This window comes from Bemisia tabaci, chromosome 3 (assembly GCF_918797505.1).
Source record: "Bemisia tabaci chromosome 3, PGI_BMITA_v3".
NCBI lineage: Eukaryota > Metazoa > Arthropoda > Insecta > Hemiptera > Aleyrodidae > Bemisia > Bemisia tabaci.
The window spans coordinates 59913409-59931092 of record NC_092795.1 but is presented as its reverse complement, the minus strand read 5'-3'; the positions used below and the strand labels follow the sequence as shown (position 1 = coordinate 59931092).

Genomic DNA, 17684 nt, shown 5'->3' with positions numbered 1-17684 from the left:
AAACATGAGTCTCATTTTGACCCGGCGCATAGTAAAAGAGCGCCCATTTTGCACCCGCTGCCCCTAGAAACTTTACCATGAACAAATAGCTCTACAAAAACATTTAATTACATGAATTTAAAAAAAAAAAAAAAAAAAAAAAAAAACATTGAAAAAAATATTTTCGAGTAGCTAGAGTTTTTTTTTTTTTCACAACTACCGCAAGAACGACAATACTGGGTCAGTTTTGACCCGTTTCCCGGTTCCCAGGGATTTTTCGGTTTTGTTTTTTTTTATTATTATTTCAACGACCCATGATGATGCTGCTATCGTCCCTTAGGTAAAATCGAAGCCAGAGATCATCCTATACTACAACAAAACTAAAACAGAAGTCGATACAACCAAATGGTTAGGTGCTGTGCGGCCAAACGACAGACGCGACGGTGGTCATTTGCGTTTTTATGAATATGCTGAATGTTGGCAAATTTAAACTATTGAGGGGAAAAATACTAGGCCTATTAGTCTAATTTTAGGTTTCCCTGATGTAAAATATCATTTAAAATACGATCATGCATAAAAAAAAAAAAAACGAATAAACAAGAAGATCCTATGTCTTTTAAGTACGGGTCTAAACTGACCGGGTATTGGCGAACTAGTGGAAAAAAACTTGTTCGGCAGACTACACTGGAAAAAAAAGTCTGCTACGGTCAAGCCGTCTCGGAATCTTGAGAAAAAATCAGCTTGATTCAAGAATTTTTATCTTAAAACAAGCAATTTATTGCTAAATTCAAGATTCGAGATTCTTAATTGCAGCTACCTTATAGCTTGAATCACCTGCTAGCTTGATTTAAGCAGCACAAAAATCTTGAGTCAAACTTGCTGAGTCTTACATCAAGCCACCATGGCTGCTAATTCTGAGAAGTTGTTTCTTGATTCAAGATAATGTATACTCGACTCAAGATTCCTGGTTTCAAGCATGACACGAATCTTGGAAATAGCTGAAAAAATTAGACTTAAATTAAGTTTGCAGCCAACTTCTTGAATTAAGTTTCCATTGGATTGTAACCACTCCGCCTTTATTTTCGACACGGGCATATTAATTTATACATTCCTACATTCTCAAGTCATTCCAGGAGATCTCCAAAAGCCGCGCATTTTAACAGTGCTGCAAACCGAGAACAAAACCCGCGGCAACGCACGACAACTTCAACAGGATCCATGTCGAAGAATCAGTAACGTTTTATCCCTACGTTACGGAATTTTATGAAAAATGAATAAAACTTTCAGTATTTAGTATTGGATCCGAGCATTAAACGAAAAATAATTAAGATTCCGCTGGGTAGCTAATTTCAAGCAGCACGGCCATGCTTATTTCAAGCTATACGTTTCTTGGCGGCAAATTCAAGAATCATCATGCTTGATCCAAGCTACTTTTTTTTCCAGTGTTGTTCGGGAGACTAGGACCCATTGACTTACAATGACGGCTCCCAGCCGTCATCGCAGCGCTGGGCCAGCTCTGCAATGACGGCTCAGAGCCGTCCGCTGATTGTTCGCGTTATTTCGGCAATTCTCCGGTAGATTGCGTTCTCATCAATGTTTATATGAGTAGTGTGGCCACCCTATGACTTATTGTGTACGGTAATTTCTTGTTTTGTTGCGGTATTTTCATATTACTGTGCGTTTGCACATGAAATAACCTCAAAATTTTCTGATTTTAGCTGATGTTGCGATTTTTGCGATTTTGACAGCTATAAACCACATAAGAAAATCATTGTGTTCAAAGTTTTCACCATTTTTCTCAAACGTTGTATTGTGAATGCTTCTTTGGTCAATTTTCACCCTTTGAGAAATAATTTCTGGATTATTTTGAAGTGTTCAAAGTTGCTGATTTTCGCCAAATTAAATCGTAATTCCTGGCCCGGCAGGGTCAAATTAAATCATAAGTCAATGGGTTAAGAGATGTGGGAGAAGAGTCTGACCTGCGCGAACTTGGACGTCCCTGCTGATGATCCTGCCGACGGTGTTGGCGGCGGCGCATCGGTAGACGGTGCTGTGGATGTCGGACCTGAAGGCGGCCGCCGAGAAGGGGAGGAGGTGGAGGGTGCCGTTGTGGAGGAGGCGGCGGACGCCCGGGACGTCGGTGACGGGGGCGCCGTCCACGGTGGTCCACTCCACCATCGGGGTCGGGTTCCCGGTGGCCGAGCAGTCGAGCCAGGCCCCCGACGAGTTGGAGAACTCCAGCTTCGAGGGCGGCTCCATGAGCAGGCTCGGCCCTTGCAGCACTGAGTCGAACGCCCACGCCAGCTCTGCAAAACACAACCCATCAAATATTTTAACATTTCCATCTCGTACAAGTCGGAGTCATATGGTCTGCCGCTATAGCTAAGAAAGCAGTGAGTGTCAAATTTTCAAAATTATGTTTCCTTCAAGATTCGTCTGATCTGTTTTAAATGAAATCACAGATATAACGAACAGGAAAAATCATCTTATTTTCGTTAAAACGAGACATATCGACGGCGTCCGCAATCACATATCTCCTTTGCGATGTCTCAAAATCTCCGCCTCTATGTTATTTTCTTAAAGGAGAACAAATTGACACCATTCCTTGATGTTTATGCGGAATTTTCTTCGCACAGAAGAGAAAAATCACGGCAGTTTTAAAGAAGGCTACGGTGCATTGAGCTACAGATCTTGGCGCCACGCTCATATCTCCGTTAAAATCCGGGCCCAGCACCACAGAGTGTGGCGCCACACTCCAGCAAAATCCTCAAAATTCCCTTGGCGGAAAGTCAACTGTAAACTGAACTTTGTGGCAGGTTGCACCAGCACATAAGCGGTTTTAAACATACGGGGAATTTTCGGATTTTGCTGGAGTGTGACGCCTCTCACTCTGTGGCGCTGGGCCCGAATTTTAGCCAAGATCCGAGCGTGGCGCCAAGATCTGTGGCTCATTGCACCGTAGCCCTGTAACCTGCAAGGTTACAGATAGAGCAAAGTTCATTTACGCAAATTTTATACGAGGATTGATGTACTTGAATAGTTAAGAAGTCTTTGTTACTTAATCTGATTTGACTGAAGAGCCTCTTCTCTTTAAAGTTACACTTGTAATAATTAAGGTAGCTATTTTTATTACAAGGCTGATTTGGGACAAGCTGTGTACAAGGAGGTATAAAGGATGATGCATTTATTTTCTCCATATCCTGTGAACGTAACAATTCCACTGTTTTTTGTAAGTAACAATCAATATTTCCCTTTATCTCAGAGGACAATAAGTTTTCCTCAAGTATATTGTCACAACCTGCTTTCTTGAGGAGAATTTTTTAGTTGCGAAAACCAATTGAATTTTGGAACATTTACATTTCTGGAATCTAGTTCCTTTAGAGGCTTTAAGCAAATTTTAGGGTACCTAGAGTCATCCATACTTTCAACCTTGACTGACCCCTTCCTGTTTTGGTTCTCAACTCCGTTCTGTTTCTGGTTCATTTATCAAGATCCTACAAAACAGCAGTGAAACACATTATTTCTCCAGAGAGCCAATAAAAACAGTGCTTTCAAGTAGAGTGCCGCCGTCTTCTGCCAATTTCTATAGTGAAAATGTATTTTCAAAAGCATGCAGAAGATGGTGCTTATGACTGTCTTGCCTAACACTATAGCCTAACATGAAAATGGAAAATACCCTTTTTATGGAATTGAAATAAAATCGGTCGATTTCCCTGGTAAAAATTGGCAGTAGAATCTGTGTTCCAAAATACCATAGACCTACAGCCGGCTGTAAGATTTCCAATATCTTCTACAGCCGGCCACACAATTTCTTATAGCCTTTCATAGCCGATGGCGACTAAGCAACAGCCAGGCGATGAAGTGTATGCTAAACGTTACTAATTACGGATGCTAGGGCTAACAATAAGTGAGTTTTTGGAACACTGCTCTCTTTTTGGGCCGTAGTATCTTGATTTATTTTGAGAGGAAAGCTCCGTGCTTTTGATGGATGCCTGCCTTTACTAAAATATTAGAGCGTCTTCAGTTTTGTATGATACTGTGCAATACCTCTGGTGTGAAATAGTTGCTTCAAGCGCCGTGGCAGGCGGGCAGCCAGCACGAAACACGCATTGGCGCCTACAAACCTAACAGAGATACTTCACGCGTTGCGCAATGCGTGAAGTATCCCTGTTAGGTTTGTAGGCGCCAGTGCGTCGCCGCTCCGCTTTGTGTTAGGCTCTAATATTTAATCTGGCGGAGTCAGCGTTATTCAACTCATGATTTTGAAATGTTTGCACATCCTGTATGGATTATTCTCATTTTAATTGATGAAAAAAAAATATGTATTAAAGGAAAATATAATGTGTGTTTCGTAAATATTAAGGTGGTTCCGTATCAAACTTAATGATTTCCAGAGCACACGAACTTCTACACAATTTCTTAAACCCTTTTATAATCGATGGCGAAAAAGCAACGGCCAGGCGATAAAGTGTAAAGCCCGGCGATAGGAACTATAGCCCGACTGTATAATTTTTTATCGCTTCGTATAGCCCGGCCGTATGATTTTCTCCGCATTCTACAGCCAGCTATATGATTTTCTGTAGCCTTCTTTAGCCGGCTATATAAGAATTCCTATGGTATTTTGAAACGCAGCTCTTATCGCCAATTGTTAGCAGGGTTTTAATCAGCCAAGCGATTTCTAAGAGTTTTCCGGATGATTTTTGACAAAGAACGGAGGCTTTTTCCGGTAAAATCTTTCGGTCAGACGCTTCTGAAACCGTTTTTCTCAAAACTTCTTTTTCGCACTTACTGCTCTCATGGCTATCGTGGCAAGACAGTATTGAAGAAACTCAAGGACTACAGCCAAAAGCTTATGGAGCTTTGTCTCTTTGAAAAGTACTATTACAGGATGCAGGATACGAAGAAATGATCCTTTGATCGTGTTTTTAAAATACTCGCAGCGCGTTTGGCAACACTGCAGGAGGCCACTTCAAGAACGTACGACGGTGATCGATCTGTCCCCTGTCAACATGTTCAAAATAATTATTCCTCCCTCTCGCTTCCTCAAAAATAAAATAAAATTCGTAAAATGCCTTGGCATGTGCTTTAGACATGAGGAAAATCGATACAACTTACCTAACAGAGGTTCACTGCAATTTCTACGGGGTAAAATAGGCAAACGAAAACATCGTTCCGGTAGTCTGTGACAATCGTGGAATTAGTGGGAGGTACTTTCGTTTTGAGGTTTGCGTTATGCTACTGTACATCGACTGTACTTTGGACACGCGTGGCAGTGACTTACAAAAAATTGATGACGAAGGGGAATGAGATTTGGGGAAAAGCAGGAGCATTTAGAATACTAGCAGTTTTGGGCGCGCTTTGCGCACCCGTCGAGGCTAGCGCGTGAGCTGCGCCCCCTTGACTCTCGGTTACCTGCTACGCGAGTAGCAGGTACCGAGCCATTATCTTGGTAGCCATTATCATCGATATTTGAGCCATTATCTTGGTAGTTAGACATCTGATCACTCCCGAACAAAACAAAAACACGAAATGCAATGTTCGAGTTACGTTGCAGCCGTGTTACTACAAACTTCTTACGAAAATGATCCAAACATTTAAAAAAAAAAATATTACTGAGTTTATAATGTAAGATTGAAAATGGATAAATGATCTGACTCTTTTTCGCTATCTTTACGCTAATTTAATATTTTCTTTTGTGCCTACTATACGTGCAGGGTAGGATTTTCGAGGAGCTCACAAGCACTATAAACGATGTTGCAATATACAACAAGATTTCGAGGATGATGTCTTGCTCATCCTGGATGATCAGCAGTTTGATTGGTAAGTTGCAAGACTCAAGTATAATTTTGGAATTTTGCTTTTCCCTCCTGAAAAAATGTGGCCTTTTTCAATTTCTAAACAAATTGTACTGGTTCCTTTCTTCTCTGCAACATATTAATTTCATTGTTTTTTGTTCGTTTTTTTTTTTTAAGTATGTGTATCGCACTTATTGGTTGTTTTTTTGCTGCTCCTACTCCAAAACAAAACGAAGGCTTCTCACTTTTACTCTCAGATGAAATGAATCGAGAGCCATCTCCTTACAATCACTCAGCAACCATTTCATGCACCATGTCTTCCGTTTTTCAGCTTGTGTGCTGCTTTGCCGTCTGGGTCAACTGTGACAAGTACCCCAGATGATCCGGCGATCTCCGAAAACTCGGCAGAGAGAAATGCTGTGGCAACCTAAAAATCCATGCTCCATAAAATGTTGGAGGAAAAAGAAGCAGGCAACGAGAGATTCCGTCCAGTGCCGGTTGAAGAGAATAGCATCGAAGGCTTGAAAGAGAAAATCAGCAATTTTTTACGCCAGAGTATGTTGCCTGAGAAAGCTGATATTGTAGCGCATTGGGAGACCGAGAAGTTATTTTGGCCCAAAATTTATGAATTATCTAAATTTTTCTTGGGAATCTCTGCGACGCGATCGAGTATCGAGAGACTGTTCTCTCATCTAAAGTATATTAAGAACAATCTGAGGCAGAAACTTAAAGAGGAACGTATGCAAGCAATAATGGCAGTGAGAAAGTATCGTAATGTTGGCAAAATTTGCCCCATGAGAAAGCGAAATAGAGTGGTCGGTGTGGATGCACATGACAGTTAATTTTATTAGTTGACAAAGCATATCATTCTTAGTAGCTGTGATTACAGAATATAGTTGTGTGTCTCGCAGCAACGACTGATATATTTCAGTTTTCTTGCGAGAACTTTCTTTGTCCTCATCAATTTTACAGAAAACACCGTTATCTATAGCAGAAAATGTATACTTTTAACTGAAGAAGAATTCACCCAAATATAAGCTTGTCACGTTTTTTTTATGATAGGTATTTTATTTTTTTGTTTTTTTTCTCTTCTTTAACATTTATTTGAAGGGCTTTCTCAATAGGGCATATGACTGATGTAGCCAAATGAAGTATGTCCTAAATTGAAATAGTGATAGTATGTTTTGACTGCAGCAATGACTATGTAAAAATGTATTTTTTTATATTTTACATTGGTATTTGGGAAGGGCTCGATGAAGAAGATTCGCATTCGTTAGCCAAAATGAAGTGTTTTCTAAACTGAATATGTTACGATTGTGATTTTTGAGTGAGTAATCCTTCTGCCACACTGTTATTTATAAGACCTCAACATGTACTTTTGAAATTTTCTTGGAGAAAAACGCCGTTATCTTTGTTTGGTATGTATCCTGAACTGGAATATAATGTAATAATGTATGTATCCAGTTACGAAGTTTTTTCTAGTCACATTTCCCCCTTCCGTTCTCTTCTCCTACAGTTTCTTCTTCCTTTCTATTGTCGTTGTTATTTTCATTTTTATTTGTGTTACATTAGAAGTACTGGATGTTGGTAACCATGTCATACACTGGAAAAAAACACATTGGATCTAGAGTCCAGACTCTTGAAAACATCGGCGAGGAAAAGTACTCTTGATTCAATCGGATTTTTGCTTGAATCAAAACGGAATCCGCCTAAATTAAGAGACTTGGTTCTTGATTTAAGCTAGATTCTGATTGAATCAAGAGTACTTTTTCTTGTCGATGTTTTTAAGAGTCTGGACTCTAGATCCAATGTGTTTTTTTTTTCCAGTGTACCAAGGTACGAAATTATTATTTTTTTTTTCCAAAATTAGGAGAAAAAACAGCTATTTCGCAGGAGCCGATTCAATTACCTCATCGATAACCGCAAAAAAACGAATTGAGTTGGAGGGAAGGGTCGGCCGTAACCACCACGTGACACCACCCGCAGAACAATACCTTAGCGATGCTGGGACGACCCCGACGCGTGACGCCCGGCGGCGACTCGGCTCAGCCACCCACGACCCGCGATCGTGTCACAGAGAAATCAAATTACGGTGACATATTTTTCGCGCTGCATGGAGCATTCCGCATTCGTACTGCACGAATGCGAATGCAGATACGCTCTCGAATTTTTTACGCCCGCCCCGCCCCGCCCCCGCGCCCCGCTTATGAGGTTAGCGGAGCCGAGCCCGTTCTCCCGTGTTGCGGCAAAGAACCCCAAGTGGATTCTGGGATGAGCCTCCGGACACGTTAGGGCATGTGGCTTTGGTGGCTCATGGAGAAGCGCACGGATGGCTCTGTTCTGTAATACGGGAGCGTTCCGGTGATAATGCTCCGCTTCAGGTGAGTTTATGTTACGCGCAGTGACAAGTTTCGGTTATTTACGGCCGGGAGCCTCGGCTACGTGCTCCACCGCCGTTTTCCCTCTCGCACGACCCCCCAAGCCTCCCATCCGCGCTCCTCTAAACTCCCATGTAAATTGAAAAGAGTCCTTCATCAAAATATTCTCCCCGTTAATTTAATGCGCTATCTTATTCTTGCCGCGCTACTATCTTCGGAAACGAGGCACGGTGGATCGAATCAATAAGAGAGGCCGGATAAAATTGGGAAACTTTAAGCGCTTGTAACACCGTTTATACAAAGCTTTGAGGTTCGAAATGTGATTTCGTTGGTTCCCTCCTAAAATTGTCTTCAAAAAGCAACCCTTGAAATTTAAAATGTGACGAATTAAACATCAAAATTTGAAGTTAGGCAAAAAATGTAAGTCCAACCGTTTTAAATCCACGGCTGTTTTAATTACTCATTCACAATCTTATTGTCTCCCATACGATGTGTTTTCCAGTTTTACAGTATTTTAAAATGCCTACCAACATTGGCCGTCACTCCTTGGCCACTGTCATCATTAGCCGGCCATTGATCACTTTGCGATGAAATTGTAAACAGCGGGCCGGCTTTTTGGCCAATGACATCGCTGGCCGGTCAGTCAAGCCACTGGCCCTCGACTTTGATGTTATCATTGGCCAGCCCCTGACAGCTTCTACCTCCTACCAAATAAAAATGGGTGAAGTGATTGTCAGACAAGAAGGAGTATTGGAAGACAAAGGAGCGGTGCAGAAGGTATTGCACTGAAAAAAAACTTGTCCTAAATTTAAGGAAACATGTATCCTTAAAAAGTTTCCTAATTCCAACACGGTGTTAGCTTGGAACAAGCCAACAGTTATCTCGATCCAAGGTAACAAAATTGTGTTGAGTTAAGAAAACCATGCTTTCTTGAACCACGTATACGTTTTCTTGAAACAGACTAACGGATACTTGAAACGGGAAAACTGTTTCCTTAAAATTAGGAAACGAAGGAATCGCTTCTGTTTCCTAAATTTAAGGATCCGTGTGGTGTTGATCGAAGAACCCTGTTTCCTTAGAATTAGGAAACGGAGAGAAGCAAAGCCGTTTCCTGAATTGAAGAATCCATGGAGTGTCGTTTGAAGAGATCAGTTTCCTTAAAATTAGGAAACGGGCATAGCATTTTCTGTTTCCTCAATTTAAGGATATATGTGATGTTGATCGAAGAAACCCATTTCCTTAAAATTAGGAAACAAAAAAATGACCAAACGCCTACTGAGGAGGTGGATGCAACGTGCCGTACACCACCATGTATTCGGCGAGTTGCTCAAGAGGGGCCTTCCAAATATACCGTCGCTCCTTTGGCGGAAGGGCGCATCTACACTTTGAGATGATGAGCCCTTCCGTCCGTATACCACCATGCTCTCTACGGCTTACCTACGTGAAAATTTCGATGCACCCTTACGCCCATGAGTGACATCACGCTCATAAAAAACGTAACGCTAAATTTCCAATTTTTGGACCACTACTGACTTCTTCCCTCGTCACACTTTTGCGACGTAGGTCCCTATTCTTTCACACGTAAAAACAAAACGGCGTAACTCTCTCCTTGACCCTTTCTCTCCCTTAGAGCGTTACATATTATTTGAACGGTCCTTTACAGAAATCCGACCGAACCGCTTGGATGGCGTTATTCGTAAGATCCACTCCACTCCAAACAAATTCAGTATGTTTAAATTTAATCAATTAATCTCTTGTTCGTAAAGGATTTACGCGTCGGAAAGGTGGAGGTTTTGATAAAACGCAATTTTTGTGCCTTATCAAAAATATTGTTTTCAGTCCAAAATGTCAGAATGCTTTTTAGAAACGCACGGATCAGAGCCAAAGTTCCTTTAATATTTTTCGGTGAATTTTCTAATTCGACCAAAATTTCTTTAAATTTTCTATAGAAAAGCGTGCGTCCGTTAATGTAGGTATAAATAAATAATGTGAAGCTTTTCAACATTTTACTGCAAGTACACTCTTTGAATCTGGTCGTAGCTTCGAACATTTTTAAGTGTCTTCAAATCCCAGAAAGCTTGACTCGGCCCGATATGTACTCATTAAAGTATTACCTATACATGCCTTTATCATCACCACATCTTTACCGCTATTCCGAGTACATTTTGAAAACTCCATAAAGATCATTTATCTTTTATGTGCCAATTTTATAGCCAACATTAAATAATCTTAGATTATTTTGTCTATACTTTATTAGAATTTTAAATCATATTTACTTTCAGTATGAGAAGCTGTTCTCACATGAGCCTCCTTGATTACGCATTAACCTTAATGATATGGGCGTCAGATTGGATAATCGAATGAGTGATAATTTACCTTTGAGAGGCACGTATGAAAATCTGTCCTTTAACCAGACTTAAATAAAAAAATAATTTACTCCATGATCATACTATCTCCGAATGAAGAAGAAAGAGGAATACGTTGGTTAAGTCATGGCGGCGATGGCCCACGGTCTTTAAATAATATCTGAGAACCGGCTGATAAACAGAGAGAAAAGGGAAATATGTGGATATTTAATATATTTAAATGATAATTGAGGTAGTATTTGCTAGACAAACCCAAGTTCTATTGAACGGTAGCAGGTGGGCATCTGTTTAGCCAAAGAGATAGATGCGAATGGGTTTAACATAGCAAAATAACTCCTCACCGCTCGCGAGGGTAGGATGGCCGAGTGGACTACGGTGTCGGAATTTCTCTCTTTCCGGGACAATGTCGAAGGTTACAGGATCAAATCTCAGCCAGGGCGAAACGGAGTTCTTCATCAGGATACCAGAGGGAGCGCGAAGCGCGTCAACTACGTAAAGGAATTCATCCCCGGCAGTACCAACAATAGGGGTATGCGCTTCGACGGATATGGACACTAGGCGGGGGGGAGCCGATTCCTCAAGGCAGCGACGCGGCGGGAACGGCCGTTTCCTAATTTTAAGGAAACGCTTGCAGGTACTGTTTCCTTTTTTTCGAGGAAGCGTTTCCTGAAAACAACACAACACGTACTTACTTTTAGGAAACTCTTCGCGCGGCGGTGTTTCCTAATTTGAAGGAAACGTTTTCGTGCTTCAATGTAACAGGAGTTTTGGTTCAAGAAATCGCGTTTTCTTCGACCAAGGCAATACCGTTTTCTTCATTCAAGACTTCGTTTCTTGTCCACTTTCTTCAAGTATCCAATTTTCTTAGGTCAACACGGCGTCGCCTTGAATTTAGGAAACGTTTTTTTCAGTGTGGGGGGTGAAGAGTTCAACCGCCATAACTTTGTGCAACGACGAGATATAAATGCGATGAGAGACACACCTCGCTGTGAGAAGCAGACAAGAATTGAAGGCGCTACGGCTGTTTAAATGACGAGGTCTGGGTGCAACTATTCGTGTTCTTGGGATGTCCAGGTTGCATACACAAAAAATCGCAGGCGTTCCAATCCTCTTAAGCACAACATATGACTTCGGTTGTGAGAGATTAAGAACATCTTACTTATTAAATTAAAAGCTACCATCAACACTATGCTTAATGTGGAAAGTTCAGTATTACTAAGTATGTTTAATGCTTAGGGTTTTTATAAGTGGATGAAACCTCTGGACCTTTTTTTACTGCAATTTAATTTTAATGCATGCAGTAATGAGCGAAAATTAAAATTTCTCGCTGGAGCAAACTTTGGCGATCAAGTCACGAATATTCGTTACACAGGCACGATTTTATGCGAATTTGTATACAGTATGCATTTGGCACGTTAAAGATTTTGATAACTGATATGTAAACCGAAGGGGGCTTTCTACTTTATCCCCAGAGTGGCCTCTGAGCGAACAAAACTGAATTCCATACCGGATCAAATCGTTACCAAGCCACGATTTTATAGGAAATTTTATACAGTATGAATTTGATATGTTAAATATTATAATAACTGATAAGTGAAGGGAAACCCGAGGCGGGGGGGAGGGGGGGTTGGGGCTTTCTACACTTTTCCCAGGAAGCGTCCAAAACTGAATTCGATAGCGAGTCAAAACGATGGATACACTGATACACTCGCTGCCGGGACAATCCCGATCGTTATTGAAGGGGTAGAGTTTACGCGAGGCACTTGCGCACATATTTCAATTAGCCTAATGACCGTTTTCTTATCGTCCGGTGGTGAGGCGCAGCGTTGGATCGGAGCTTTACGACGGCGGCAGCGTTGCGGATAATCGGTCGTTTCGTCTCCAAGTTGCACATTTCACAGCCAGTTTGGGCCGCGAGTGAGCCGCTCATAGGCTCAAACGGCTGACGATTAAATGGAATCACCGGGTGCGGCGGGCAAGGGGGTGAGTTAACACGTTCGCACGCCGACAAGTAACTGCATAATGACCCGCATTCACAGGCCTAACAAGTCCCGGCGTCGAATTCGGTCTGGATCCTCAAAATATTCAGTGGAGGCTCGTCCCGAGCCAAGATTTGGTGATTCCTGAGTTTTTTCATAAAAACAATCTAAATCGAATAGGTGCCGTTCGTAATACTTGAATATCGATCAGAAAACATCAAAAGTCAACGGAAGAAACGATAGAGCGCTGATCACTAACTGTTTAGACCAAATGGAGCCACCTGGAATGGCAGTAGTGCTGAGCCCTAAAATTTTAAGGTCCAGCCCTGCAGACTGTAGGTTTCAGCAGTACTGTCATATCAGCTGGCTTCATTCCATATAAACAGTTAGTACTCAGCACTACATAGTTTTTTCCGTGTTTGTGAGGCTGCAGTAGCATATATTTAAATGTATTTAAATCGATATTCAAAGGGCCAGTTTCAGTATATGTTAAAAATACGTATCTAAAGGACTATTTTACAATTTGAAGAGGATCTGTACCGACAAGTTGAAGGTTTAGCCATGGGAGGTAGTTTGTCGGCTGTTCTCGCAAACATTGTAATGGATGATGTTGAACTTAAAGCTCTTGGTGCCATCCAAATTATTGTCCTGGCGTATAAAAGATTTATGGATGACATCTTTCTCATCGTTCGGGAGGAGGAGGTCGATGAAGTTGTGACTTTTTAAACAGCGTAAATCCGAAGCTGCAATTCACGGTGGAGGTTGGCCGTGTTTTGTAAATTATTATGCTTTTCAGCCTCGTCCTTGCCTTTTCCTTTCCCATGTTATATCTATATTAAATTTAAAAATGTTATGGGTAAGTTTTGGTACGCGCGTGTATTCCCCTATTAGTTCTAGTTACCAAATCTCAGAAACAGTCTTTGTGAGAGACAAATCGTTATTTCGATCGCGTCAGAGTAACCGGTACTCTCTGGATGTCCGTGGTAAAAATTGGCAGTAGAATCTGTGTTCCAAAATAAAATAGACCTACAGCCGGCTGTAAGATTTCCAATAGCTTCTACAGCCGGCTACATAATTTCTTATAGCCTTTTAAAGCCGATTGCGATTAAGCAACAGCCAAGCGATAAAGTGTATGCTAAACGTCACTAATTACGGATGCTAGGACTTAGTGAGTTTTTGGAATACTGCTTTCTTTTTGGGTCGTAGTATCTTGATTTATTTTGCGTGGAAAGCTCCGTAATTTTGATGGATGCCTGCCATTACTAATACAATAAAAAAAAACTGCCTATTAAAAAATTTTCTTATCTAGCTATTATCATTTTTCATCTATTACGGTCAGGTCTGAACTTCGATTATTCTTATGTAAGCGCTACGCATTTTTTTTTTTTTTTTTTTTTTTTTTTTTTTTTTTTTTTTTTTTTATAAAAATACCATTCAGATACCAGATATATTTTTTTAATATTTTTTTAAAAAAACAAAAACAAGTCGAAGGGATAATACACACTATTGCATAACCAACAAATTGAAGGGTTAACAAACACTATTGCATTACCTGCAGATTAAAGGGGCAATATGTAACACTCAATATGCAGAACCCGAAAAATGAAGGGGCAACATACAATCCTTTATACAGTGTTGCCACATTGTCCAATACCCACCCCACACTGTAATTTAATTCGTATTTTTATTGCACAATTTGGCTATAAACTCTTATTTTAAAAGCGTCGTTGCCCTACTACTAAGCTGAGGTTTTATGCCGATTTGTGTCCTTTTTTCACCTATATGGAACGGCGCTTATCATATTTTCAATTTTCATCTGTTGTACCCTAATTTTAGTACATGCGTCTTCTTAATTTTCCAGAGCCGTAATCTTATACATGATCCGAGAGCTCATGCAAGGGATCGGAACCATAATCAGAGAGGTATTAGAGGTGGCTAGGGACAGCCAATGTTTAAATGTAAGTATTACTTTTGCGTCTCCTTAATTTTCCAGAGCCGTAATCTTATACATGATCCGAGAGCTCATGCAAGGGATCCGAGAGCTCATGCAAGGATCCGAGAGCTCATGCAAGGGATCCGAGAGCTCATGCAAGGGATCGGAACCATAATCAGAGAGGTATTAGAGGTGGCTAGGGACAGCCAATGTTTAAATGTAAGTATTACTTTTGCGTCTCCTTAATTTTCCAGAGCCGTAATCTTATACATGATCCGAGAGCTCATGCAAGGGATCGGAACCATAATCAGAGAGGTATTAGAGGTGGCTAGGGACAGCCAATGTTTAAATGTAAGTATTACTTTCGCGTCTCCTTAATTTTCCAGAGCCGTAATCTTATACATGATCCGAGAGCTCGTGCAAGGGATCGGAACCATAATCAGAGAGGTATTAGAGGTGGCTAGGGACAGCCAATGTTTAAATGTAAGTATTACTTTTGCGTCTCCTTAATTTTCCAGAGCCGTAATCTTATACATGATCCGAGAGCTCATGCAAGGGATCCGAGAGCTCATGCAAAGGATCGGAACCATAATCAGAGAGGTATTAGAGGTGGCTAGGGACAGCCAATGTTTAAATGTAAGTATTACTTTTGCGTCTCCTTAATTTTCCAGAGCCGTAAACTTATACATGATCCGAGAGCTCATGCAAGGGATCCGAGAGCTCATGCAAGGGATCGAAACCATAATCAGAGAGGTATTAGAGGTGGCTAGGGACAGCCAATGTTTAAATGTAAGTATTACTTTTGCGTCTCCTTAATTTTCCAGAGCCGTAATCTTATACATGATCCGAGAGCTCGTGCAAGGGATCGGAACCATAATCAGAGAGGTATTAGAGGTGGCTAGGGACAGCCAATGTTTAAATGTAAGTATTACTTTTGCTTCTCCTTAATTTTCCAGAGCCGTAATCTTATACATGATCCGAGAGCTCGTGCAAGGGATCGGAACCATAATCAGAGAGGTATTAGAGGTGGCTAGGGACAGCCAATGTTTAAATGTAAGTATTACTTTTGCGTCTCCTTAATTTTCCAGAGCCGTAATCTTATACATGATCCGAGAGCTCGTGCAAGGGATCGGAACCATAATCAGAGAGGTATTAGAGGTGGCTAGGGACAGCCAATGTTTAAATGTAAGTATTACTTTTGCGTCTCCTTAATTTTCCAGAGCCGTAATCTTATACATGATCCGAGAGCTCGTGCAAGGGATCGGAACCATAATCAGAGAGGTATTAGAGGTGGCTAGGGACAGCCAATGTTTAAATGTAAGTATTACTTTTGCGTCTCCTTAATTTTCCAGAGCCGTAATCTTATACATGATCCGAGAGCTCATGCAAGGGATCCGAGAGCTCATGCAAGGGATCGAAACCATAATCAGAGAGGTATTAGAGGTGGCTAGGGACAGCCAATGTTTAAATGTAAGTATTACTTTTGCGTCTCCTTAATTTTCCAGAGCCGTAATCTTATACATGATCCGAGAGCTCGTGCAAGGGATCGGAACCATAATCAGAGAGGTATTAGAGGTGGCTAGGGACAGCCAATGTTTAAATGTAAGTATTACTTTTGCGTCTCCTTAATTTTCCAGAGCCGTAATCTTATACATGATCCGAGAGCTCGTGCAAGGGATCGGAACCATAATCAGAGAGGTATTAGAGGTGGCTAGGGACAGCCAATGTTTAAATGTAAGTATTACTTTTGCGTCTCCTTAATTTTCCAGAGCCGTAATCTTATACATGATCCGAGAGCTCATGCAAGGGATCCGAGAGCTCATGCAAGGGATCGAAACCATAATCAGAGAGGTATTAGAGGTGGCTAGGGACAGCCAATGTTTAAATGTAAGTATTACTTTTGCGTCTCCTTAATTTTCCAGAGCCGTAATCTTATACATGATCCGAGAGCTCGTGCAAGGGATCGGAACCATAATCAGAGAGGTATTAGAGGTGGCTAGGGACAGCCAATGTTTAAATGTAAGTATTACTTTTGCGTCTCCTTAATTTTCCAGAGCCGTAATCTTATACATGATCCGAGAGCTCGTGCAAGGGATCGGAACCATAATCAGAGAGGTATTAGAGGTGGCTAGGGACAGCCAATGTTTAAATGTAAGTATTACTTTTGCGTCTCCTTAATTTTCCAGAGCCGTAATCTTATACATGATCCGAGAGCTCGTGCAAGGGATCGGAACCATAATCAGAGAGATATTAGAGGTGGCTAGGGACAGCCAATGTTTAAATGTAAGTATTACTTTTGCGTCTCCTTAATTTTCCAGAGCCGTAATCTTATACATGATCCGAGAGCTCATGCAAGGGATCGGAACCATAATCAGAGAGGTATTAGAGGTGGCTAGGGACAGCCAATGTTTAAATGTAAGTATTACTTTTCTTACTCGTCTCTACTTCCTACCGAACTGCTCTCTTCCTATTGTCTTTCAGTGGCGTGGCGTGCTTGTATGTTGCGACGAATCGATTGTTTGGAACGCCGTCCGTCCATTTACTGAATTTAAATTTTTTTTCATAAATATACTTTTCTTCAGTTAGTCAGTATATTTAGAGACATTCAGCGTCACAGGCTATTAACGTCTTTACAGAGAATTTTGAAAATGGGAGTATATACGAAAATTTAGATTTTTAAATTAAGAGAGGTGAAGAGTTTCAGAATTTTGGTAGTAATATTGGGATCGTCGCTTGTAAGTGGGTCTGTATTTCTGTTGATTGTAGGGGAGTAAATCTGTGATTGGAGATATCTGAGGGCAGGGCAGTCCATATGTACGTGTTTGATGGTTAGATGTGATGAATTATAGAAGTGACATATGGGTTGATTTTCTTTGGAGATGATTAGATCAGCAACCATTCATATATAAATTTTTGTTTCCATATTTATACTTTTTCTCATACATATGTACGTGTACAAATGAAGAGAGAAAAAGAAAAACACTAAGAAGTGGCCCGAACTGTGTTTTGTACGGGTGCGCATCAGAGTTCAAAATTCAATTTTGACTCTAATTTTAATTTTTGGAACTTCTTGGCTTTGTTTTCCCCGCGAAATGGTGTGGACCCAGCACCATTTCTCCACCTCGTACGTGTACATATACAGCGCCTTCAGTTTCGTATAATACTGTGCAATACCTCTGGTGAGAAATAGTTGCTTCAAGCGCCTTGGCAGACGGGCAGCCAGCGCGAAACACGCATTGGCGCCTACAAACCTA

At 41.0% G+C, this 17684-nt stretch overlaps 1 protein-coding gene across 2 annotated transcripts in view; it reads right to left on the bottom strand.

Moving 5' to 3' along the window:
- Nucleotides 1-1447: 1447 nt before the first annotated feature.
- Nucleotides 1448-17684, bottom strand: part of LOC140224339 (cell adhesion molecule Dscam2-like) — a 293485-nt gene continuing 277248 nt past the window's right edge. For both annotated transcript variants that reach the window (XM_072298967.1, XM_072298966.1), the window contains exon 2: nt 1448-2285. In XM_072298967.1, coding sequence (XP_072155068.1) covers nt 1924-2285 — 362 coding nt within the window. In that variant the 3' untranslated portion in view covers nt 1448-1923. The remainder of the gene's footprint in view (nt 2286-17684) is intronic.